The sequence below is a fragment of the Eulemur rufifrons genome, chromosome 28, assembly GCF_041146395.1.
Source record: "Eulemur rufifrons isolate Redbay chromosome 28, OSU_ERuf_1, whole genome shotgun sequence".
Lineage (NCBI taxonomy): Eukaryota > Metazoa > Chordata > Mammalia > Primates > Lemuridae > Eulemur > Eulemur rufifrons.
The window spans coordinates 50905574-50931101 of record NC_091010.1 but is presented as its reverse complement, the minus strand read 5'-3'; the positions used below and the strand labels follow the sequence as shown (position 1 = coordinate 50931101).

Below are 25528 nucleotides of genomic sequence, written 5' to 3'. Positions count from 1 at the left end.
CTACCTGTGGCAGTGGCAGCCAACCCTGTGGTCAGCAAGAGGTGAATGGGGACCGTGGATCCTCTTTTATTAGCTAGTTTACTAAAATCAAGTAGCCCACCTGCTTCAGCCTCAGTTTCCTCACTTGTCAAACGGGGATAAAACTACCAGGCTGAGGAGATGAATAATAAAACTTAGAATAAGGTGTAGTAATAAACTTACCCCAGCGCCTAGACCGTATTAGGAGCTCAGTAAAAAGAAGTCATGATCCCATACTGATGTCAGACCTTACAGTCCCACCTCCCCACCCCCGCCCCCAAACACACACACGGTCCTCATTTCTGCAGTAATTTGGTCACATTCCCCGGCAGTCAGACCCGTGGACGCTCTCTGCCATTTCCAATATGCTGCCTCCAAAGCTGCCCATGCAGTCACTTTTGAGCCAGAGCAATTAGACCACTACATGCCTGCATTTCCCTGTCCACTCAAAGAGTCATTCTCAAACAGGCTCATGGGAGTTAAGCCCCGCTCTGCTGAGGCGCAGAACATTCAGCCTGTTTGTGCAAAGCACAGCTCTGGTAAATGCAGACTTGACCTTGGCCCTTGCCATTCTGCATGGGCCTCAGGACAAGAATCAACTGCCAGTAATGAGTTCTGGGGACCCAGGGATGTTTATCTCCCATAAAGGGAAGGGGAAGCTGTGAGCTGGGGTTCATTAGGCCCCACCGCTGCAGAGCCCCTCCTCCACTGGGAGGCAAACCCTACACACTCCTGCCGCCAGAACTAACACATTCTTCATCTTCCAAGTTCCAGGCTTGGTTAATTCAGCAATGCTGGGCTCCCTTAAGGAAGGTGGATTCAAACCCAGGTGATGAGCTAATTGGCCAATGGTCTGAGAAAGGCACGTAGCCCAAATAGCCACTGATGCAGAATTCACATTATGTACAGTCAGGGCAAGTCTTGGTCGTTAAGATAATACTAATACCACCACACCACAGGACGATGGTCTAGGACAACCTCAGCTGGAGCAGTTTCAAGCATTTCATGTCAAGACTCTCATTTAGATCTGGAATTATAACACCCTGTAGATAAAATGCTGACACCCTCCTCACAGCCTATGTGAAAGAAAATACTGCTGGTCCAAATCCCAGCTTCCTTAAGGAAGCCCAGAATTTCTGAATGTATCCTGACTAATTTGTCCCCAAAACAAATCCATTGAGAAGGCTTATTAAAGATCCACCATTTACAGTAATACAGCCTTGGGCTTAGGGTTACAGTCTATTTTCTCATCTCACCTGCTTTCTAAAGTGGCTGTGAGGATTAGAAATCACATAGACAAAGCTACTAAAAGGGAGCTTAGCATATAGTAGGTGCTCAGTTAATGCTAACTCATATTATTACTGGGAGAAGGAAACTATACACAGGTTAACACCTCTGCTTTCAACTTCATGGCTTATTAACTAGCTATATTTGGAGATTTTACGTTGTCAAAAAAGTGTTCAAAAAATCAACAATTAGCTTTGGGAGAAACTATATATTAATAAATACAAGCTCAATTTACTGTTTTGCCAGAGGCAACAGATCTCATCTGATGTATTCATAGCCTCCGAGGAAAGCAGCAGCCATCTGTTAAATAAATAACTCATTAGGCGGAAAGCAAGTGCTTCTACCAAGATGAACTCAAAAATCTGCTGGAGACTGCAACCAATAGCTGGCCAATGAACACGGGGAGCTACAGATAATTGAAGTACTGAGAGAATTAAAAGAATCTTGCATGACGCAAGCTGAGATGAGAATCCAGACGACCACAGGTTTAAACCTCAAGACATATTTAAAAAGAAAACTAAAAACAAGTTGCATTACAAGGTCATAATGACCCAGAACTCTAGACTAATAAAGAAATGAGTATTTTCATTTATATCAAAGTGTCATTTTGCCTAAGTGGCTGGAGAAGGGGGACTTCAACAAAACTGAATATTCTCGTTAAGAGAAAGTCATTGTGTAGAATATGTGTGCATTGCCAACATCTAGAGTCTCAGGATACAATCCATACCACTTAATAAAATGAAACAGAATCCAATTTCATCTTTCCTGAGATAATTCTGAAAGCACTTCAGGATCACTTGGGCTTCTTGAGAACATTAATTTCTATTGCTATTTTCAAAAAAATAAATCTATGCCATTAGCCTGATATTTGTCCTTCCCTAATCTGAGTGAAGAAAATTGTGCTTTTAACTTTCTGGGTGGCAGCACCTCTTAGGTAGGAGTTAACCGTACTTTGGTGATGTTTCTCAGAGAAGACAAACAAAACAGGCCTAACTTCTGTTCACTGGGCAGTAATTCCTGTGAGATGTTGCCCTGAAGAGCCCACGGCCTGGCCACCACCTCTGGGAGGGATAAAGGGAGGTGGCACTTCTGTACCAGTGATCTCCAAAGTCCCAGCTCCACGTTCCTTCCAACCCACAGCACCTGCCTTAACCCACTCTTTGTCTACCTCGCTGCTAAGAACTTCCAAGTTGTGTTACATAGAGTTCAAACAGTCAGGAGTAGAGAAAAACAGCAAAAGACCAAGAGAGGAATTATTATAACAGTTTCCAACATTATAGACGAATACCAAAATGTACAACCCTTCATACAAAAATCCATCCCTTAGGGAAAATCCTTACAAAGACAGTGGATATTGATATATCATCTATATGAAAATATGATTAATTCTGTTGTGGTCCAGGTATAGGCCAGAGATCAGTGAAGCAGGGCATCTTCCATGCGCCCAACACTCAGTTCTCCCACAGCACACACACCCACTGTGATTCCACTGACCCCAAGGCCATCATGTGGGATGAGAGAAGCATTAACCTGCGAGTTACGAGACCAACTGCCAATGCTGACACTAACCAGGTGAGTAACCTGGGTGGGGCAGCTGTCCTCTGTGGCCTCAGCTTCCTTCTCAAGAAGGGAGACAGGCAGAGGAAGAATTAGTATACATTGTCACTAACTTAATTCAGTCAACTTTTATCTTTTGTTCATCACAGGCACAGCACTAAGCCTTAATTCAAAATCAGGAAGCAATTTTGAACACCTAGGCTATGACTGTATATGAGGAAATGGTGCACAGCATAAGCTGATGCAAAGAAATATGGACCGAGAATCAAGAGTCCTGGGTTCTAATCCTGACTCCTTTTTCTGCCTGGCTATGTGCGCTTTTTTGGCTTCAGTTTTCTCATCTGTAAAATGAGGCTGTTGGTATAGATAAATGATTCCTAACTGAGAGTCCATGGACATCTTGGATACATGGGTGGGATCCGGGGTGTTCACAAACCCTTCAAAATGTATGAAAATTTTTGTAGCATAGACATGTTTCTAGAGAGGAGGTGTAGAACTTTAATCACACGTGCAAAAGAGTTGCAGTTCAAAAACTGTAAAGCACACTGTTGGTGGGAATGTAAATTAGTACAGCCATTATGGAAAACAGTATGGAGGCTCCTCAAGAAATTAAAAATAGAATTACCATATGAGCCAGTAATTCCACTACTGGGCATATATTTCCAAATGAATTGAAATCAGTATATCAAACAGATATCTGCATTCCCATATTTACTGTAGCATTATTCACAACAGCCAGGGTATGGAATCAACCTGAGTCTATCAGTGGATGAAAAAATAAAGACAATGTGGTATATATACACAATGGAATACTATTCAGCCATAAATAATAAGTAAATCCTGTCATTTGTGACAATATGGATGAACATGGAAGACATTATGTTACATGAAATAAGCCAGGCATAGAAAGACAAATACCACATGAACTCACTCATATGTGGAATCTAAAAAAGTTGATCTCATAGAATTAGAGAGTAGAGTCGTGGTTAGCAGGGGCTGGGGTTTGCAAGGAGGGGAGGTTGAAAAGATATTGGTCAAAAATACATAATTACGGTTATACAGGAGGAATAAGCTCAAGACATCTTTTGTATAGCATGGTGACTATAGTTAATGATGATAGAATGTATTCTTGAAAAACGTTAAGAGAGTGGGTAAACATTCTCACCATAAAAATGGTAACTATGTGAGGTAATGCATTTGTTAATTAGCTAGATTTAGGCATTCCACAATGTATATGTACTTCAAAACATGTTGTACATGATAAATGTATACAATTTTATATGTGAGTTTAAAACTAAATTTGAAAAAAATGTGTTAATAACCACTTGTATAGATGAAATTTGTGGTCCCATCCAGCTCTAACATTCAATAATTCAAATAACAATACTGAAAAATGCAAAAATGACTACCCTTTGGTACAAAGAAAAGAGCAACTACCTGGCTAAAACCAGTAACAGGCACCTAAATAGCCATCCTGATCATCAGGGCTTTGAGGCTTGGCTGACGGGCACAGTCTAGGGGTCTGGGAACCTCTGCAGCTGGCTAGGTCTTGTGGCTGTCAATCACCCACTCAGAGCCAGGAGCCAACGATGCTGCTTCCTCCCTTGCTGGGGGAACTTAGGGGTACTGCAGGTGAAAGCGAGGAGAAATGGTGGGAATGTACGTTATGCTAAGGGTTTGGGCCAAAGCTGCTCCACTTTGAGCAACACAAACAGTCATCATTCTCAGCCACAGCTTGGACTCTACTATATTGGAATCAGAGACTGGGGACGTCCACACAATAGTTTGGAGCTCATTCCCGAGCTTACCTCAATGAAAGAAGTGTTTGCAAAACCATTGGGAATGCAAATTAGATTGCAATAGGAGAGCTGGGTGGTGCCATTGTTTTAGCCTTTTAGAAATATTAAAATGACCAATTCTGTGTTCATTTTAGTGTGTGTTTGAACCAGGCCTGCCTGAGTTTCTAAACAGCAGTGCTTTCCTAGCTGGGGAAAGATCTCCCCAAAGACAATACATTGCAATATTTATTTTCTAAAACCATGCATTGTTCCATGGAATCCAGGCCTCCTCCTCCCAGTAGGTTTCCATGACCAGTGTCTGACCTTGTACGAATCCAACCTGGCTGCTAAGTCAAGAGGAAAACAGAGAAATGGGATGGGGGCAGGGGACCCAGGTCTGCCCTCCTCTGCCTCAGAAGCAGCTCAAGACAAGTTAAAGCATTGGAATTTAGGAGCTGCCTTTCCTTCCCTTGGCAGAAATGGACTCCCTGGGAATAAGGGGCTCTTGGAAAACAGACCGGCGAGAGGGCGGCTGTGGAAAGACTCAACTCTGAAGTCATGCAAACCCATGCTCAAATTCTAGATGTTATTATCACTGTCTGATTCAGGCTAGAAAGTCACTTAATCTCTCTGACCTTCAGTTTCTTCATCTGTAAAATGGGTACCATAATAACTTCTGCCCCATAGATTGACAGTGAGACTAAATGAGGTAAGACAGAGGAACCACTTACACAGTTAGATAGCTTTACTGCTGGTGCTGCTGCCGCTGTTGCTAGTATTATTACCTTCAGGGCATTTATTAAAATGACAAACAGGGTCAGGGAAGTTCCTGGCATAGAAACCAGGCCTACAGAAATGATTCCATGGCTGGCGGGATTTTTTCTTAACGCCCAGCCCTAAGCAGCCTTGCCACCCAGCACGAGTGCTCGAGACCTCCTGACCTGTCTCTTACCTTCCTTTTGTTGGTGGGATTGACATAGAGGTAACTGAGGACAGTCTTCAAGCCCACTTTGTCATTCAGCTTTTCATAGGTGGTGCCATAATCCGTTGACCTGCAGATAAGAGGGAAGAAAAGAAAGGGAGAGATTGTTTTACCAACCGGAGATTATGTTTAAGGGGGAGCCAGCCTATCTCCCTGACCGACCTGCACCTTTGTTCCCAAATCACATGAGTGCTAAAAAGTGTTCTCTAGAGATAAAAAGCCCCATTAACTTTAGAAGAGCAATTAGACTAATGCATGTGCTCACTATCCGTGCTCCCCTCTGCTCCCGGCCTTTCTTAGAGACCTACTTTTCTGCCCTTTGTGAAGCAGCGAGATGAAAGGAGGTGCTGGGGAGACCACCTGCCTCCCAGGTTGTCCAGCCCTCCGGCTCTGTGCGGGGCTGTGGCAGAGTCACTGGGGTGCCACCAACTTTACACCTGCTGCACTAAGCCTGAAGCAAGGGGACCCTCAGAGGGGCAGGAAATGCCCAAAGAACTTGTGGGGTCCAATGGTTAATGAGAACACGCCAGGCAGAGGGGTTTGATGCTATACATGGGGCAACTATGTAAGTGTGTCCAGGGGGAGAAGCCGGGGACACTGAAATGCTTCCAGTTGTTCACCATTCCAATGACCCCGCTGGCCCCCTGCCCTTGCTTTGGGCCTAATATCCGGCAGTTTAACCTTGTGCCAAAACCAGAAGTAAAGGCTCAGAGAACAAAGGCAGGCCACGCCATTGGCACCTCCCTTTCCATCGTGCCCTTCCGTGTGGAGGAAGGAGAGAGGGTGCCACACAGGGACTTCAAGTAGCCAACTGCCCTGCCACACTTTCCACCTACCCCAGCCTCCTGCCCCACACATACCTCCTCCCTGCCTTTTCCAGACAGTACCATTGGGTTCTCACCTCCCCTTTCCATCATCACCCTCCTGGGCTAGACTCACAAAGCTTCTCCTACTCGAGCTTCAGAAGGGCTCAGAGGTCAATTATTTTCTCTGTGGTCCCTGATCTTGATGGTGCCTGCATTCTGCCTCAATCTCAGTGCTGACTCTGGCTCTGGGCCTCCCCTTGACTTTGGTTTCCTGGTACTATAATACTCGCAAGCCCCTGCCTTTTCTTTGAGCCTTTATCCATCTTCTAACGCTAATCTGGTATTGCCCTGGCCCACAGCTTAGCATCAGAAGCCTAGTAGCAAAACTATGTGAAGAGTCATCCCCACCCCCAACCAGGCTGGCAGATTCCTGGTCCCCAGGCCTGGCACGAATACCCTCCCTCGCCTCCTCTGGCAAAGCCTCCCTAGCCTTCACCATCATCGTCACCACCACTCATCTCTCCTCTTCACCAGAACAACTTTCCCCACCCTTGGACACCCAAGGCACACTGTGCATGCCCCTTTTCTAACTCTTTGATAGTGCCATCACTAATTTCTTTGTGTTCTGTTTTCCTAACCACAATCTAAGCTCCTCAAGGACAAGGAACTTTGCAGAACACTATGGTAAGAGGAAACAACATGAACTCAGGGCACAGCAAAATCTGTTTCGTTCCTGCACCTGCGGCTCTCTGGCTGTGTGACCACGTGCAAGTTACTTTCCCAGCTGGAGCTTCAGGTCTCTTACCTGAAAAATGGGGATAATTTAATCTCACAAGGCTTTTATGAGGACACAAAAATATAACACATGGGAAACCTCCTATGAGGCTGCAGGTACACTACAGTGTTAAAAAAATAAATAAATAAAAATAAAAAAGCATTCATTCTTTTCTCCCCAAAACATACAGAACAAGGCCTTACACATTATGCACACTCAGCAGGTTTACTGGATAAGCAAACATCAGTATTTCAAACCCCTCCCTGGGCTACTGGCTCCTCGTGGTCATCAGTTATGCTGACTTTAATAATCAGTCCCCCAAAAATCTGACTTCTGATCCTCTGTCTCTTGTCTACCCCAGGCATAGAAGCTCTAGGACTCTCCTAATCTTTCTCTTTGCCTTTATCTCTGGAACCGAGCTCAGTCTCCAAGTCTTAATGATTCTGTCTCCGAATTAACTCAGATGCCTGGTATCTTCCCATCCTCATGCCAACGCTGTGGTTCATACATCATCGTGTTTGCAATGGGCCCCCCACACGGATGCTCTTCTTCCAATGCTTTCCCCCCACGCACCAATCCTCGATGCTGTTACCAGGTTATATTTCAACCACCCTGATCTATCCCCCTCACTCCCTGGTACTAGTTACACATTGCCTGCCCACTGTCAAGCTGCAGCGCTAGTAATGTAAAATCTGGCTTCAACCTCCCGTTCTGGACCCAGTTCCAGCCACTTCCTCCACTGCTCCTTTCTCACCAGCCTCACTGAACTTTCCTAAACACGTCTTGCACTTTCGCTGCCCTCCACTTGTGCACACAGCATTCCCTTTGCCTGAGCGACCTGTCCCCTGTCTCTTCTACCTGGTAAATTTCTCTCCAACCTTCAACATCTAGCTCCAATATCACCCTTCTTCCAACTTTCCCTGGGGAATAGTAATCACAATTTCTTTCTTGTTCTTACACAACCTTGTACCTATTTCTAATTTATTCTTTATCCTGTTGTTTTGGTTCCGCTGTCGTTATTCTGAGCCCTCTTCCTTGACTGTAACTCCCTGAAAGCAAAAACCATTTCTTATAAGAGCTCCAATACCTTGCATTATGCCTGGTGCAAAGCAAGTGCCAAGTGCTGAAATGTATTGGTTTTTGTATTGTTTCACTTTGTTTTTATTCATGACAATGAGTGAATTAATGAATGAACTTATCCAAACCTCCCCACAAGTTTTTAACCAACTACTAATGTGGTGTAACTCAGCACGTAGCCATGCCTAGAAAACACACTTGACGCTTTGGATGCTGGCACAGCTGGTGCAGACTGGTCAGCCCTGCAGCATCTAGTGACGGGGAAGGATCCGTAATTCACTCGTACTGGAATTAAGGTTAAATGACCGATCACCCTGAGCAACTATCCTACTCAGAGCAGGAGAGGAGACAGCCCATGATCTCCAGAGGCTGTCATTTGCATTTTTATTAAACCAAGTAAAACATTTTATACAGTTAATTACTTCTTAATTCTATACTCTTGAAGGCATAAAGGCAGCATGGTATGAGGAAAGAACGCTGAACCTGGAGTCTACAAATCTAGACTCCAGAGCTGATTTTGAAAATGTACTCAAAGTGTTACCCTGGACAAGCCACTTCTCTAGGGCTGCTAAAGAAAAAATTATTCTGCACTTTTTAAGATGATAATGCAGACTGTATTCAGGACTCTGCAACAGATATAGGGACCGCTACTAGGGGTTTTACCACAGGGGTTTTGAGAGAGAGGCCTCAACTCCAAACACAATAAGGAAAAGTGGGAGGTTTTGCCAAAAAGCAGAGTGGGGGTCAGCAGATGGAAAATCAGTAAGAGGGTCAGGTAAGTTTTGCTCACTGACCTAACAGGATTCCTGCTGGATGCAGGCCAGGGTGATGCTACCACCTGGAAGACAGTGGAGGATGAGGACTTTGATCAGATGTAAAGGCCGACAGATTCTGGCTAAAGTGATTTAGCAGGAATCTTACTAAAATTGGGCTCTTGAGAACATGCCCAAGGATGGAGCCTAGTTAAAAAAGAGCCCAGAGGATCCCTGCTAGAATTTGGTCAAGGAGAGGATCATTACTAAGCCCCTTTCCCTCGTTAACATATGAGGTTTAACTCAGATAACCACAAGGCCCCTTCTGGACCTTAAATCTTATTATCCCACCAACACAGTGCTAAGTGTTTTACAACCAGCAACTTTTCCTCAAACTATCTATAGCAAAAATCTTACAAGAGCTAAATTTCCATGGCTCCCTGTATGACTAATATCACAACAAACTTCCTTTCAGAATCCAAATGACCCCCATGGAAGGTAATGTGCTCATTATCACATGTCATCTCTCTTTTGCAAGCCGCATGACAGGTTCACACAGACTTTGCTACCTTCCAAAAGCAGCCAGTGAGAGCAGGGACTTCCCAACAAAGGACACTCTCTACAGGCTCAGCCTCCTCCATGCCTCTGGCAGTTTCCGCTCATTCACTGTGACAGAAACAAGTCTCGCTCAATGAAGACACCTCAAGGAGCCGTGAGCCTGTGGAACCACGGGTGCCCTCCACGCTGTCCTTTCCAGCATGGACGCTGCACACTGCGGTGACCACGGCATTCTGAGACAGCTTTGCCCGCAGACCCCGCTCTTACAAGAAAGCAAACCATCCTCTACCCTGTGACTCAACATCTGCCAGTGGGGGTCACTCAGAGAAAACAGGCCCATCTCACCAATTTTAAAGTTAGCCTCTCAAATCTTGACACTAGGTTGATAAACCTGAAACGTTCAGGACGCTGGAACCATGACACACACATGCAATAAGCCCGCCAAGGGCCTGGCACATCCCGCTTGGCTGGTGCACCCAGCTCACCTGGAAGGCGCACGAGAGATGAGCGCAGCCACCACGGGGCTCATGTTCTGTGGCTCAGGTTACCCCAGCTCCAACCCACTGCCGTGTCTGCATGTGTGTGCACATGTGTGCATGTGCCTCCCCCACATTCTTTCTTTATAAATTCTTTCCAGGACACAAAAAACCACAATGAGCAGCCAGTCATATGGCCACTACTAGATTTAACAAGTATTTGTGTTCATAAATAACATATAACCTTTCTGAGTGTTTTTAACATATGCATAAATGTTATCAGAGAGATTATATGTTCTGCGGCTTATTTCACCCAATATCAGTTTGTGAGATGCAGCCATGTTGATACACCCAGCTGTAATTAATTCATTTAACTGCTGTCATTATAACTACGCCTTTTCAACGTATGAATAAACCACTGTCTATTGATCCTTTCAACCGCTCATAAGTATTTTTGTTCCTTTTTTCTTTCTCTTAAAATTTGCTATTATAAATGGGCAATATACATAACCTAAACTTTTGTACCCCCATAATATGCTGAAATAAAAAAAAATCTTAAAAAAATTAAACAAATTTAAAAAAAAGAATGTTACAATGAACATTCTTAGATGTGGCTTCTTGTGCTTTTGTGAAGAAAAGGTTTTCGGGAGAGACATGTCCATGTGGAGTAACTGGGTCAAACTCTCTGCGTCATTCCGACTTTCCTGCTTATGAATGGCACTTTCTCCAAGGAGGATGTACCTCCAGAGCGACGCTGCTCCTTGGCTCCACCACCCTCCCAAGGACCTGCTGGTCTGCTCGCTGCCGTGTGGCTGAGTCTGCCAGCCACTGACCATGCACACCACCCTCCAGGTACCTGATGCCAACTGGCACACTGCGTGTCCTCTCTCTTCAACTTCCCAGGCCTATGCCGGGATGCCGACTCCTTGTCTGAGTCCTTGTCTCATCCTCATAGGCATTCAGAAGGATTCAGTGTGGATGGGCGCATTCTGGGACTGCCACCCCAGCCCGCCCTGCCACACACACCCCTGGCTGTTCCCCCAGGGCCGCTCCCCCACTGACAATTTCAGGAGTTGGGATATGGATTACACAGGCTTCTTATCTACCAGCAAGCTCCCACTCCTCTAGTGAACCAGGGGGAAGGCCGGAGGCAACAAGCATATAGGCCGCTATTTTAAAAGTAAAAAACAGAAAAGACAAACTTTGAGCCAGTGCAGGCACGTCAGCCTCCTGGTAGAGTTGAGCTATAGTGTGAGGTCTCTGTTCCTGATACCACGTTCAGGCCAGAGGGGAGAGGGCTCTGGAAGGCCCTCCTCCAGCTCCCGCAGGGCAAACCGGGAGCTGCTGCTCAGCCCTCCTCCTTCCCTCTCCCCCTCCTGCCCCTGAGCTCTGCAAAACATAGGAATCTCTCCCACTGGAGTCACTCAGGATGCGAAGTCTTCTCCTCAGGGGACTCCCTTCTGTGTGATATAATCTAAAATTAGCAAACGCCCACAGCTGTGATAGTTCCTTTTCCTGCTAGCAATTTTTTGTTTTGTTTTGCTCATTTCTCAACATGTATCAATCAACCAGGACATCCACCATGTGCCCGGCCCAGTGCTTTGCTTCCCCTTTCTGGCCACTTAGGAGTAGTTCTGGCTCAGGCTGGCAAACTTTTTTTTTCTGTAAAAGGGCCACAGAGTAAATATTTGAGGTTTTGCAGACCTCTGCCCCAACTACTCAACTCAGCCCTTTTGTAGCTCCAAATAGGCCAGAGACAATATGCAAATGAATGGGTATGTCTCTGTAATAATGAAACTGTTTTTTTGCAAATGCAGGAGGGGTGTGATTTGGTGGCCACTGCTTTAGCCGGCAGCAAAAACCACACCTATCCCAATCCCTGCCCCCAGCCCTGTTCCCCACCCTGCTTTTGTCTCTAAGACACTCTCCAGAATCCTGCCAGGCTCTCTGATGCCCTAACTCCTCCTCCCCTGCCTGGCTGCTACACCAGGCCAAACACCTGCCTATGCCTGGCAATCAAGGCCTCTGCAGTCTGCCTGCCTAAGCTCCCATTCCCCACTCGCTCATGGCTGGCAGCGGTCCAGATCGTCTCCTTTCTGACTCCCAGCTCCAGAGCTAATTGTGCTGTGAAGACTTTTCCTCCAACTCCAGCCCGCACCCTCCTCTGCATTTCCATCAACCACACCTAGGAGTTCCCTATTTACTCTCTGAATATACATGTGTCCTTTTGCTTCTTTCAGCAATTGCTAAAGAAATTAGCAAATATATTCTTTTTTAAATTTCTGAAAGTGCACAGCATGGCTCTAACTAGAAACAACCAGAAGACTGAAGTAGTGCAAAGACAACTGGACTCCGAGCTCTTCACAAATCCGAACCTCAGCTCAGACAGCAGGGCCGTATTGTGTGGATTCCATAAAGAGTAGTAAGATACGCAGCCCGGAATCTGCTAAAAGCCCTTGTTCCACAAATGCTTATGGCTGTCATTTTTACAAATACCCTGATTTTACTGTTCTCAAGGGAAATCACCTTCTTTTTTTTTTTTTCCTTGATTTACAGTCCTTACACTTAACAGGGGGTGAGGCATATGGATATCCCATAAATCATCAAAAGATCTTTGGCCACTGTTTCTAATTGTCACCACAAAAGTACAGCAGGGGCCAGTTGTCTAGAAAATAAAAAGATAGAACCATGCTTCAAAGTGCAAGGCCTTGGGGAGCAGGCGGCAGCCATTCCTTGGAGTGCTCTCCACCAGGACACACTGAGGACAGTCAACAATCAAAGCCCGCAGGCTATTAGGGACTCCCATGTGTGGTGAACCACAGCCCATTCCAAGGTCAGGGTCAGGAGCTTCCACAGCACCGCTGCAGACCAAGGCATGGTGATGGAAAACCACTGGTGTGCCCTTCTGGCCTGTTCTACTCCTCCCCCTAGGGCCAGTGCCCAAAGCCAAATTAATCTGTGTCTTTGCAATGGCAGAAACCCAGCCTGACCACAAATAACCAGCCAGATAACTAATTTCAGATCTCGAGCCAAAAGCAAGTGATTTAAATAGCTTCATTCTCCAAGTGGGTACCGGCCCCACCCTCGGCTTTAGAAAATCCACAGGCGGGCTGATGCCAAGGCAGGAGCTCACAAAGCTCTCTGTGACCTCTTCTCGTTATCTGACTCTTCAGCCGCATTATCCAGTCTCACAAAGAGAGGCACCATGATACAGGATAATTAATTCATCTCTGTTTCCTCCTGCCCCAGCTATTTGAATGAGAGCCATCACAGGGTTCTAAATGCAGAAAACTGGAGGTGAGCCGACTCCGGAGACTCGAATCGTGCAGAATCCATCCACGGTTCAGATCCGATACACTGCAGACCCGACAGCAGCGCCATCCCAGCACGTGTCTCATCTAGGACAGAAGGCTGAGGCGTGTGGGCTTGGACAAATGTTTGTATCCTTGGTCTGTCTTTCTCTCTGTGAGCACATCCATTCTCATTAAAGAACCTCAATTCAGACAATAGGGTTGGAGGGCTGTTATATTTAGGATTCAAAATGCCAAAAGATCCCAACCTATCAGTCAAAAGGACCGTCTGTATCATACAGGTGAGGGAAAGAAAGAACCCACCAGAGAAAGGAAAGGGCAAAAGCAGGCCGCTAAGAAGGCCTGACATCCTAAAATTCACTGCAGTTTTGTTCACATGAACGTAATGACAATCATCAGGGAAAAGGTTAAATAAAATATAGTGTATTACACTGCGCACGCACACACACACACACACACACACACACACACAACTATACAGCAGCATTAAAGAATAAGGCCAGAAGAAGTCTCTAGGACATAATACTAAATGAAAAAGCCTACCGAATAAGAATATATGACACATCCACCATATATCCAGACACAATAAAACAACATATTTCCATTAAGTTTATAAGTGTGTACACAAATACAGATAAAAATCTAGGGGAAAACACAAATAACTGGCAATAGAAGTAACCCCTTGGGTAGAGAACTGGGGTAGGCTGGGGTGGCTATAGGGACTTGAGTTTATTTGTAATATTGAGATGTTTTCAAACAAAAATGTGTCCATGTATCACTCATGTAGTTAAAAATCACAGCAATAAAGGGATTGTTCCTGAGCAGTCACAATGCAGATCTGTAAATTAACTCATCTGTAAGGAAACTCTATTATAGATAAGCAATTTGCATTCAAAAAGACCAAGATAATCATAAGAGGATTCATTTCAGAGTCAAGCAGATTTGATTTCAAATCCAGCCTGTGGAACCTCAGGCTAATTACATAAGTCTCGTGTTTCATATCTGCTCAATGGGAATATAATGTTGCCTTCACAGGATTTTTGTGGAGCTTAAATAGTCTTAATATCATATCGGGGAGTTCACGTCACTGTTGGTTGTTGGGACATGGCGTGATAGACCAATAATGTCATCAATGGAGGAGAAACTGTCTTGTGCATTTCTGTGCAAGCAGCATCTGCATTGGAGTTACAGAACCCCCAGCGGACAGGCTAACGCCATTTCATTCCCACCCTATCAACAGCAAGCTACCAAAAGGCACGGGAAGATGGAGGGATTGCTACACACAATCAAAGACAGCCTCCAGCAGGTGGCCAACACTTACAAATTAAAGTCTAGGGAAAACAGACTCAACTTTTTTCATCAAGTTTTCCTGGGGAAAAAAATAATGAGGCCTGCACTGGAAGGATGCGGACAGTTTCAGCAAGGCATCTCTGGAAAGTAGATGTTTACCATTTCCCCTTAAATTACATACAGCTGGATGGGGCCCTGTGATGTGTGTGCAATTTTGTCTGATTGTGCACGTCCAGAAACCTCCAGGACAAAATGTGCAGCCAAACAATGGGGGAATGTGCATGGATGCACAGGCCTTCGGACCCACTCCCTACCCTGGAGAACCTAAATTCTGTGTCCCATTCATTTGTAAATCTTTTGCTTCTCTGCTGTAAGCAAGATGCCTTGCACATGGAAGGCACTCAATACCTTCATTCATTATCTTATCAATTCACGCAAGTCTCCCCCTCCCAGGAGCACCTCGCCCTGGAGAGAAGAGGGTAAGTACCTCCTCTAGCTGCTGTGCTCCTCCATGAAGCCTCTCATCTCCCTCCTGCCTCTGGTCACTCTCAGAGGGCACTGTGTCTGCTCTCTGGGGACATACATCTTTTCTTTTCTGCTGTTGTTTTATGCCATTATTTAACTTTTTGTGCATGAGGCTTCTTTCTCCAGACAGAATAAGTTCTCTGAGGTCAAGGGACTATCACGGATGTCTCTTTTAACTCCTAGAACATGCTGAATAACGCCACGCAGGGTAGATACTCAAACTGAGAAAATACCTTCCAGGGACTGAAATAGCCATATTCAGACAGATTTCCTTCTGACTGCGAAATGTTCTGCTGTGAGAGACCAACAACAAAGCAGATACTCCTTCATGCCAGGCCAGTTCTATCTTATCTTACTAGTCATCCAGGTAGAAAGAAGACTGCAGCCTCCCAACACGTCCTGCCTCCCAACCCAGGAGAGGAGAAGAGGAACTTCCCAGTTACCAAGGAGTAAATGGCAGGTGTCCTTTTTGAGGTTCTAATACCATGTTACCCCATCTCCTTATGGGCCCAGAAACCTAAATTCATGTATCTCTTTCTTTAAAAGAATTATGGAGTGATTGCCTTGCTCCCTGCACTGTGCCAGTTGCACAGCATTTAAATAATTGCCTGTTGGGCCCTACATTCTGCACTCCAAATGCTCTTGACAATAGACCAGAGCTGAAGGGCATGAACAACAATCCCCATATTTTAAAGCTTTCCTTTGAAAGGCTAAGCAAGAAAAAGCAATTAGCTAGAAGTTAAATTTATTCTCAAGTTATAGAGTATTCCTTTAAACCATCACTGCGGCCCCTAGAGAAATGCCCCCTCCAAGATCTGAGGCGGCACCCACCTGAACCCAGGAGACATGGGCTGCCTCAGTAAACTGGTTTCCATAGCCTTGGATGAAAGGAATGTCACACCCTATGGTCTTTTTGAAAGGTAAAAACTACTGAAAATTTATGGTATCAATATCTTAAAACATAGAAAAGAATAAGGTACAACATAGACATCAACTATAACCACACCATACACAGAAAAACTCAGTTAACATTTTGGTGTGTTTTTCTTTAATATGCAAATGTTTTAAAAATTTGGGGTAATTCTTTGTAAATAATTTGGGTCCTGGTTTTTCACTTACCATAATAGTGTAAGCATTTTTCCATGTTGTTAAATATTTTTCAAAAATATAGCGTTATTTTTTTAAAAGCCTTACAACATTCCAGTGTATGAATGTATCATAATTTACTTTAACTATCTTCTCTGGCCAGTTGATCAATTTCTAGCCAAATTCTTATATTAAATAACTTTAATGTGTATCATTGGACATAAATATTTGCATGTGTCTTTGTTTCCTGGGAAAAGATTCATGTAAGGACAATTACTAGCTCAAAGGGTAAAAATTATCATCAAGGCTGTTGTTATAAACTGCCCTACAGAAATAGTCTGGTCAATCTGGACTTCCGCTAACAATGTATAGAAGTACCAGTGTCTCTGCATACTTGAAACATTGTGCATGATTATTTTTAAGTTCCTGGACACAGATGTTCTAAAATACCAAAAAGACATACACTTTGATGCCAAAGCATTGTCAAAATCTGTGAGACCTTTACTGTGTTCACACCAGAATGCTATGTGTTTAACAGTGGCTGGCTCTCAAACATGTATGGCCCAGGACTTCTTCATACTTTTAAAAGTTACTGAGGACCTGAGAGATTTAATTCATATATGTTGTATCTAGCAGTGTGTGTCCTATTAGAAATTATATCTGAGAAAACTTTATAATATTTATTCATTTTAAAATAATAGTAATGCCATTGCATATTAACATAAATAACATAATTTTATGAAAAACACCTATAATTTCCAAAGCAAAACAATTTTGTAAGAAGATCGACATTGTTTTACTTTTTTTTCCCCAAAGCTCTTTAATATCTGGCTTAATAGAAGATAGCTGGATTCTCATGTCTGTGTCCATATTCAATTTGTTATGATATCATATGTCATATAGCTTCTAGTAAACTCCCCTGCATACTCATGAGAAAATAAGAGTCAAAAAAGCAAATAATATTTATTATTATTATAAAATAGTTTTGACTTCATTAATCCCCTCTAAAGGCTGTGGAAATCTTCGGGGGTCCCTTGATCACACTTTGAGAACTGCTTCTCTAGGCTAAAAAACTACTGGAACCTAAGAGGAATGTAACTTAGAAAGTTTTTTTTTTAAATTTTTAATTAAAATCTATAGACTACTCAGAAATCTCCCCTCACTTCAAACCTCCACAGTTCAACTCCAGCCTCCTGTGTGAAGCCCTTTCACCCACCTTTCCCTCCATGGTCCGTCCTTTCTCTGAGGTTCCATTGACTTTATATATCTGCAGCCCAATTTTGCCTGTGTCCTCTGATTTTCACAGTCTGTTGTCTCCACCAAAACTATAAGCTTCTTGAGGTCAGGGATCAAGTCTTTGGCACATACTTGGGACTCAATAATTGCTTTCTCGGAAGACTGTCACCCTAAATTACAGTGGTATTTAAGTAACTAACATTTGCCTTGTGCTTTATACAAGACACTTTCTCTCGAAATAGTTCACTTAATTCTCACAATGACCCTCTGACATAGGTATTTTATCCCTGCCATAAAAATGAGGAATCAGAGACCCAGAGAGGTTAAGTGACCGAGCAAATGATAATCCTGGAACTTGAACCCAGTTCATCTGATTCCAAATCCTATGCGCTCTACTTCAGTGTTTGGCCATTTACTGAAGCAACAGTAACTGAGCATCTGCCTTACAAAGCATCACACGATAGCAGTTTCACTGACCCATCTGTTCAGGGCAGCTCCACGGGCATTTCCTACAGGGAGGCGACACAGGTATTAAAGAGCAGAGTGCTTGGAGTCAAAATTAGGTTAGAATTCCTGCTCTCCCATCTATTTGCAACATGACACGAGAACACTGCCTAACCTTTCTGGGCCTCAGTTTCCCCATGTCTAACATAGGTGTAATAATTACCACCAGGCAGGGATGTTAGGAGGACTCAATGAAAAAAAGCTACATAAAGCACAGTGCAAGAATCAACTTAGTTCCTTGGTATGTTTTCATTCCTTCCTAAGGCCGTCTTACCACCGTTCCCTATTCCCCTCTGGAAAATAAGAATGACTACACAAAATGAAGGCAGACCCTCCCTCTGGACTACACAAAATGAAGGCAGACCCTCCCTACGGACTGAGAAATCTGACTACCCAACAGAAAAACTATTTTATCTCAGACACCTGGACCTGAAGTCTTTGGAACATAAAGGCTGCTGAAGCCCAGGCCAAAAGCATAACTGGAAAGCAAAGATAGTCACTTTTACCAAAAGACATCCAGTGCCAATCCAAGTGAGAGCCTGAAGGGGCCTTGGCTGCTGACAGCCAGCCCCTCACAGCCCACTCCCCCTCAACATACAGACACTCCTCAAGCCCATGACCTCTCAGAGTCACTGACACCCAGCACCTTTCCTGGGATGGGCTGTTCCCCAGGGGGAAAGTGGTGCCCAACTGAGCAAGTCACGGCGCTGAGAGGAGCCAGAGCCGCAGGCAGGAACAGTGTCTCCCAGTGAGTGAGCAAAGTTAACGAACTCCAGGACTGGCAGCAGCAATGGTCTGATCAACTGTTTCCAGTGACTCAAACTTAAGCATTCAAGCAAGCCCCATGAGTTCTGGTCTACTGGGTTTCCAGAATCTTGTTATAGACACTCCGTGTTTCCAACAACAACAACAAAAAAAAAAAAATAAAAAACATTCTTCACAGTTTGATTATTCTTTTCCTCTGTAAAATGAGAGGGTTGGTATCAATGATCTCAAACATCCCTGCCATCCCCAACATTCTATGCATCTAATTAAGCTCCAAATGGCTTCTGGCTGCTTCCTAAATGCAGACCTATGCTCCAAGGATGCAGATCTGCTACTGCCGAGGGACCGTGGAGGTCCTGCAAAAACTGCGTAAGTTAAAGCACTGTCCTCAGAATAAGCATTCAGTTGCCCAGAGGTCTGCCAGCCTATGGCTCACCTAATCTAGGCACCAGTGGGCACACTTTCAGAAAGAAGCATACGGTCTTAGGGAGGCAAGTCTCTCTCTTATTAAATTACTAGAAAGCAGGACATGAGTGAGTCCTAAAGGCCAAGGGCTGAAACATGCTATTTTAAACCTAACACCTAGAGCACCAGGAGATGGTGGGCATGATGATGAAGTACGCTGGTGTGATTTTGACACAGTCCTCTCCTGGAAGGATCGGAGCTGAGGGAGAGGCTTGTGGGGGTGGGTGGGAGAGGAAGATTCGGAAAGAGGCTCAAGAACGCTATTAGATAAAACTCTGTGAGGACAAGGACCCTGCTAAGCCCCCAGTGCACGTTTCCTGACACACTGTAAGAACTCAATCATTATTTTTAATGAATAAATAAATGAATAAAGGATAAATGAGTGGGAAGCAGTTAAACCAAATGCAATAGACTAGCAGAGGGGTTAAGCACACAAGCTTTGAAGTCAGGGATGTGGTTTCAGGAACTGGCCCCAACCCTTACTAGCAGTGTGATCTGGAGCAGGTCACTTAACCTCTTTGGACTTCAGTTTTCTCATCTATAAAATGGGCAAAACTATTCAAACTAAGTAGCTCACAGCATCGTTTTAGAACTCAATAAGGAACTGCACATAAAGCATTTCTCACAATGCCAGGCATACTGCAGGCCCTTACAAAATGGTGGTCATTTTTAATATGATGATGATGACGATGGTGATGGTGACAATGACAATGAAGAAGACAATGACAATATCTATTAATGATCATGGAGCTCAGAGAAAAGGAAGGAAGACTCCATAGGAGAGGTGGGCTTTGAAGAAAAGGTTGAGTATTGGGAGGTCAAAGAGTGTGTCCAAAGTCTTGGAACCTGAAAAATACAAGTGTTTTCAGAAGATAATTAAAGAGATTGGCCAGAGCAGAATAAAATGCTCTTACACAGGCATAAGAGGGGTAGTCTAGAACAGAAGAATAGGGCTATTGAATATTTACTAAAAAGCTTGAACCTATAAGAAATGGGGGCCTCAAATGTTCTTGAATAAAGCCTGTTGGGAAACACTATTCTGCTGGTGATGGATATGACAGTTTGGTGAAGCATGCCCTCCTAGAGGTAGAAAGACTTGTCAGGAATCCATCTCACCATCCTGGATGACAGTAGGTTGTGAGAAATAAAATAGGGACAGAAAGAAGCAGCTTAGTCTATTTTCTGGATGTGGGCAGAGATGAAGCAGAAGGAGAAGAGAAAGATAACTTAGATCTTCCAAGCCCAGGTGCCTAAGAGAGGAGTGTTATCACGGACAGAAACAAGAGCCGAGCCAACATCTCTGTAGCAGATTATAAATTGACTTTGAGGAAAAAGAAAAACATCCTAGGGTGAGTTCCCTAAAATCAGAGAGCCTGAGTCTGGGATTTGGAAGCTCAAGAGTTATTGAGGGAGTTGTCTCGGGACAAACCTAAAGGGAGGGAGGGCGGCAAGACAGTGAAGGAGCAGGAGGCAAACAAGGATGTGGTTTCCTGCAAAGCCTGACCCACAGGGAGGCTCTGGTGCACACACCTACCACACGCTTGTCCCACTGTAAGGCAGGGGGGCCGGGTGTTTGTGCCCCACGTCAGCCAGTCATTGGCCATCCTAGATGTAGGAATGTGGTGACAGATGGGTAAAGAGAAAGTCAACCTAAGGCTTGGCACACACCACTCAACGGATACCTTCTATCATTACTGAGAATGTTAGCATTAGGATGATGGCAAGATGTCCAAGATATTTGATGGATGAAAGAAAACAACTTTGGGCCACTACAGTTCTCGGCCTATGTAACTTCTGTCTGGGAGAGTAATTCACTTCCCCTCACTTCCTGACCTACTTTGTAGAAGCAGCAGAAAGCTAAGTAGTTGTCATTTTCTCAGTTATCAACATTGGCCATGGAATTCATCGGAGCTGCAAGAACATAAAAGAAAGGTGAGGCTTTCTGAAACTGGGAAAAGTTAGACTGTTTCTATATTAAGCACTTGAACATGGATGGGAAAACTTGGCATGGATGTTCCACTTCTCTGGGCTCCTGACATTGACTACTGGCTCATATAACCCTGGCCTGGAACCCTCTTTCCTGGATGAAGCCTATCGGCAATCCTGCTCTAAACACATCCCAGACTCTATACAGCTAGATTTACCCCTTTTTTTAAAGGCAGGAATCTCCCTGAGAGGGCATGTGTAAATCTGTTAGTTTTAATGTGCCAGGTAAGCTGAACTCTCTGTTGAAGATCTATATACTAAACCCCATAGCAGAGAAGCACACTTAAATGCATATTTCCTCTGAAATATCAGGACTGTCTAATATAAAACATGCTTCCCTTTTATAGGAAGCTGCTGTTTCATTGCTTGACCCAGGAATCAATCAACAGATGTTTATTGAGTGCCTATGGTGTAAAGGGTGCTATGCTAGATGCTAGAAAAACACAGCATATCTTGAGAATAGTAAATAGACATCCAAGCTAGAGAACACAGTGAATGTAGAAGGAGGAGGGTTGGATGTGCATTTTGGAAACTGTTTGCATGGAGGCAGATAACGGTAACAGCAAACACCACCAGCATTTCAGTGACTTAACACTGGTAGTGTATTTCTCACCCACATCACAGTCCAGTGTGGACCAGCAGGGAGATAGGGAGGGAGGGGGCAGAGAGGGGCTCTGCTCCACGCAGTGCTTCAGAGACCCAGGCTCCTTTCACAGCAGGGCTCTGCTCTCCTCCAGATCTTAGGAGCTGTCCATTGAATGGGTGGATGGGAAAATGAGTGAGCATAAAGAACATGGGGAGTGTTTGGCCAGGCATGAAAGTGGCATCTATCACTCACTTCCAGCCTCCATGCAGGGGCCAGATTTTAGTCACATGACTACAGCTAAATGAACAATAGCTGACAAATGTAGTCTAGCTGTTTGCCCTGGATGAAGAGGAAACAGGTTTAGTGAATATCTAATTAGCCTCTACCACAGGAATATAATGTTGAGGTTCCAGGATTTTGAAATTAGGATTTTTCTTACACATAAAGACAAAGCAGTTAATGACTTCTCTTGCCCCCAGAGAGATGTGAGCTAACTTGACACACCCAGAAACACACCCTACCTACCAAAAGAAAAGGATCTATGATTTGTTGAGTCCCTTCTATGCGTTCACTTGCCAAATGTGATTGTATAGTAGTATCTATTACTTGCCTGACACTATTCTAGGTGCTCAGAACACCACATTGAAAGGACACAAACCAACCATGTGTTGGGCACTGTATGTTAAGACAGATAATTTTACTTTTATCCCAATATTTCAAATAAAGAAACTAGGCTCAGAGAAGCCAAGGGATTTGCTAAAATTCACTTATCTGGTAAGTGGCAAAGTGGGCGTTCAAAACCAGGTCTCCTTGACTTCAGAACTCATGTTCTTCTCCGGATACCACATGGGCTCTCAGAAAACACTTCACAGAGCCAGAGAAACTGTATGCCTTAGTGAGAAGCCACCACAACCCAACCCTAAGTCAGCCTGTCAATAAGAAACAGAAATGCAACCATAGAGATTTAGCTCTATTTAACACCTCTGCTAGAATAAATAAGCCAGACTAAGTGAGCATGAGAAGGCAGTATGGGCTGCAGATATCCGAGCATGTGATCTCAAAGGCAGGCTGGCACAAGTTAAGTGGGACTATACCAGGGAACCCATTCAACTCACAAGAACCAGGAAGCACCCGCTCATTCTATTCCCAGGACCACCCAAGAGTTGGATCACCTGCAAGGAGGACCACGTGCTGGACTCACAAAGCAAAGATGAGATCAAATTTTCTCTCTATCTTCTGTCACAACCTATAAAATTCCTTATCATTCCAAAGTTTACCAAACCATAAAATGAATGGGAAAGTCCTTAAATTGGATGTAGGAGATAACAGGACCAAAGAAATCAAAATCTTAGATGAAAATACAGCTTTTCAATGTGAAAACTATCTTGCCCTTAAAGAAAAGTACATTGGTAACTACAACTGTCTATAAATTACCTTCTGAAGCATCTTATATATTTAAATATAACTGTTCTTAATGGCTGGACATGCCATGATGTAATAAACCTCCCATCTCATACATGTTCCCCAGTAGTCTGTCCAGTGCTCGAGATTCCAAGCTCAGACTCACTCCTTTGGGTTCAGCAGCATGCATTCCTTGAGTTCATTGTTGGAAAAAGCCAGATCCTGGAAAAAGTATTAACTCTTCAGTGTCTTCCTGTGAATTATTTGATGAGCTAACTGTTATGTACGAGGACAGAGACCTAGGATGGGGTGAAATATGACAGACCCACAGACCTTTACCCCTTGGACAAACTGCCTGAAAGAGTAAATCCTTGAGTCCCAAAACCCAACAAAGCTGAAGGTATGTCATTGCTTTGACATCCTCAGGGACGGGTGTTTGGCTCAGTTTTGCATATGAAATGAACTGACCTGCTTGCTCCTAATCAATCTCAGCACCCAACAGAGCAAGCCCAGCACACTAGGGTTCAGAGCCCGCTTTTCAATCCATTACCTGCCCTCAGCTTGCTCTCCATAATCCCTGGCATAATTCCTGGTACCCTAGACCAGGAGACAGTGTACTTTTTCTGTACAGGCCAGACAGCAAATATTTTAAGCTTTGTGGGGCACCAAGTCTCTGCCACAGCTACTCAACTCTGCCATTGTAGCCCTAAAGCAGGGACAGACAACATGAAAACAAATGACTATGGCTGAGTTCCAATAAAACATCCTTCATGGACACTAAACCTTGAGTGCTTATTTTTTAAGGTATTAAAAGGTAGTATTCTTTTGGGTTTCTTTTTTTTTTTTCCAACCATTTAAGAATGTGAAAACTGTTCTTATCTCCTAGGCGGCACATACACAGGAAGTAGGCTGGGCTTGGCCTGGGGGCCTTAGTCTGTGCCCCTGTCCACTTGCCACAGCCCTACTCTGGGCTCCCCTTACCTCTCATCTCACACAACTGCTCTTCCTGATCTAGCAGCTCCCACACTCAGCTCCCCGCCGAGACCAGACCTGCACTCCCACTGTGAATCATGCTCTCCTTGAGCTGCCTCTGGCCGCAACCATCCCAGTCCCTTTGCCCAATCCTGACATTTCTTCTTGGTAGCTGGCATGCCCACCCGACACACTGTAGCTTTACTGGCAGTAAATCAAACGAGAGGGCTGCCAAATGTTGTGATTCTTCATGCCTTAAAAGATCTGCAGTTTATGGGTAGCCAAGCTGCAGCTTACCCAAAGGGCTGGGCACTCCAACTCCTACGTGCATGATACCCAAGCTGGGCTTCTTCCAAAAGGGGATGGGGAAGACCTTGGCCTTGTGGATCATTCTCTTTACTCTCTTTGCCATAAGACCAGTGAGGAAGCATGTGTCCTGCAAAGAGGGACATTGACATCTCCAGCAGGGGGAAAGATGCACCAAACCCATCTGGTCAGTGCAATCTGGCCAGGCCCACATGGCTGTAATCACACTGCCTGAAAGCAACAGTTTACCTCCAGGTTGGAAAGTGGCAGCAATAAAAAATAAACGGCACCTAGCCAGATAGATGATTCCCAGGAAAAAGGGACTCTGCATAAGGGGAAATAGAAGAAAAAATATTTATATACATATATAAAGAGAGACATTATCTTCTTCCCCAACACATTTTTCCAAAGGTACAAATCTATGGTTTCTATTTATTCCTATTGGAGGGAAAAACAAAAGCCCTGAGATTTATGAGCAGTGTTGTTTATTTATAATCCAAGAACTCTCCTCACACCATATGGTTGGGAAATTTACAGAGAGACAAAGTGAGAGGAAATTGCCTGCTTAATTCAATGGCTCTGGCAAAGCTAGCAGGCAGGGAGAGCATCCCAAACTCTTCCCCCCACACGTGTGTAAGCGTGTACAGGCGTGGAGGCATGCATGCAGAGAACACAGGGATCCTTCCCTTGCCGGTGAAGCCACAACTCAAGTGCAGTGGAATAAGAACAACTGATGAGACCAGTGGAGGAAGCTGGGCTCATTTTTACATTCTTGCTCACTTCAGAGACATGGAAACGGTGAAACAGAAGGGAAAGGACAGTGAGGACCCAAGGAATGCTGGAGCAGTTTTCTGGATAAGCAAAGAAGACACACAGCGTACAAGCATTCCTAGGAAGGCAAAGTGCACACAAGTCTCTACAACACTTTTGTTTAATTTCTTTTTTTCTCCCTGGTGTTAGTGGGAAATAAGAAGGAATTTCTGATTCTGTCTCTGCTGCTTAGTGTGCTTTGCAAGGAGAGGTCATCAT

The 25528-nt window shown here is 44.3% G+C and overlaps 1 protein-coding gene across 1 annotated transcript in view; it reads right to left on the bottom strand.

Moving 5' to 3' along the window:
• The window catches only part of SORCS3 (sortilin related VPS10 domain containing receptor 3), a 561026-nt gene that overhangs the window by 306508 nt on the left and 228990 nt on the right, over positions 1-25528 (bottom strand). The window contains exon 3 of the mRNA XM_069459773.1: positions 5593-5692. Coding sequence (XP_069315874.1) covers positions 5593-5692 — 100 coding nt within the window. The remainder of the gene's footprint in view (positions 1-5592; positions 5693-25528) is intronic.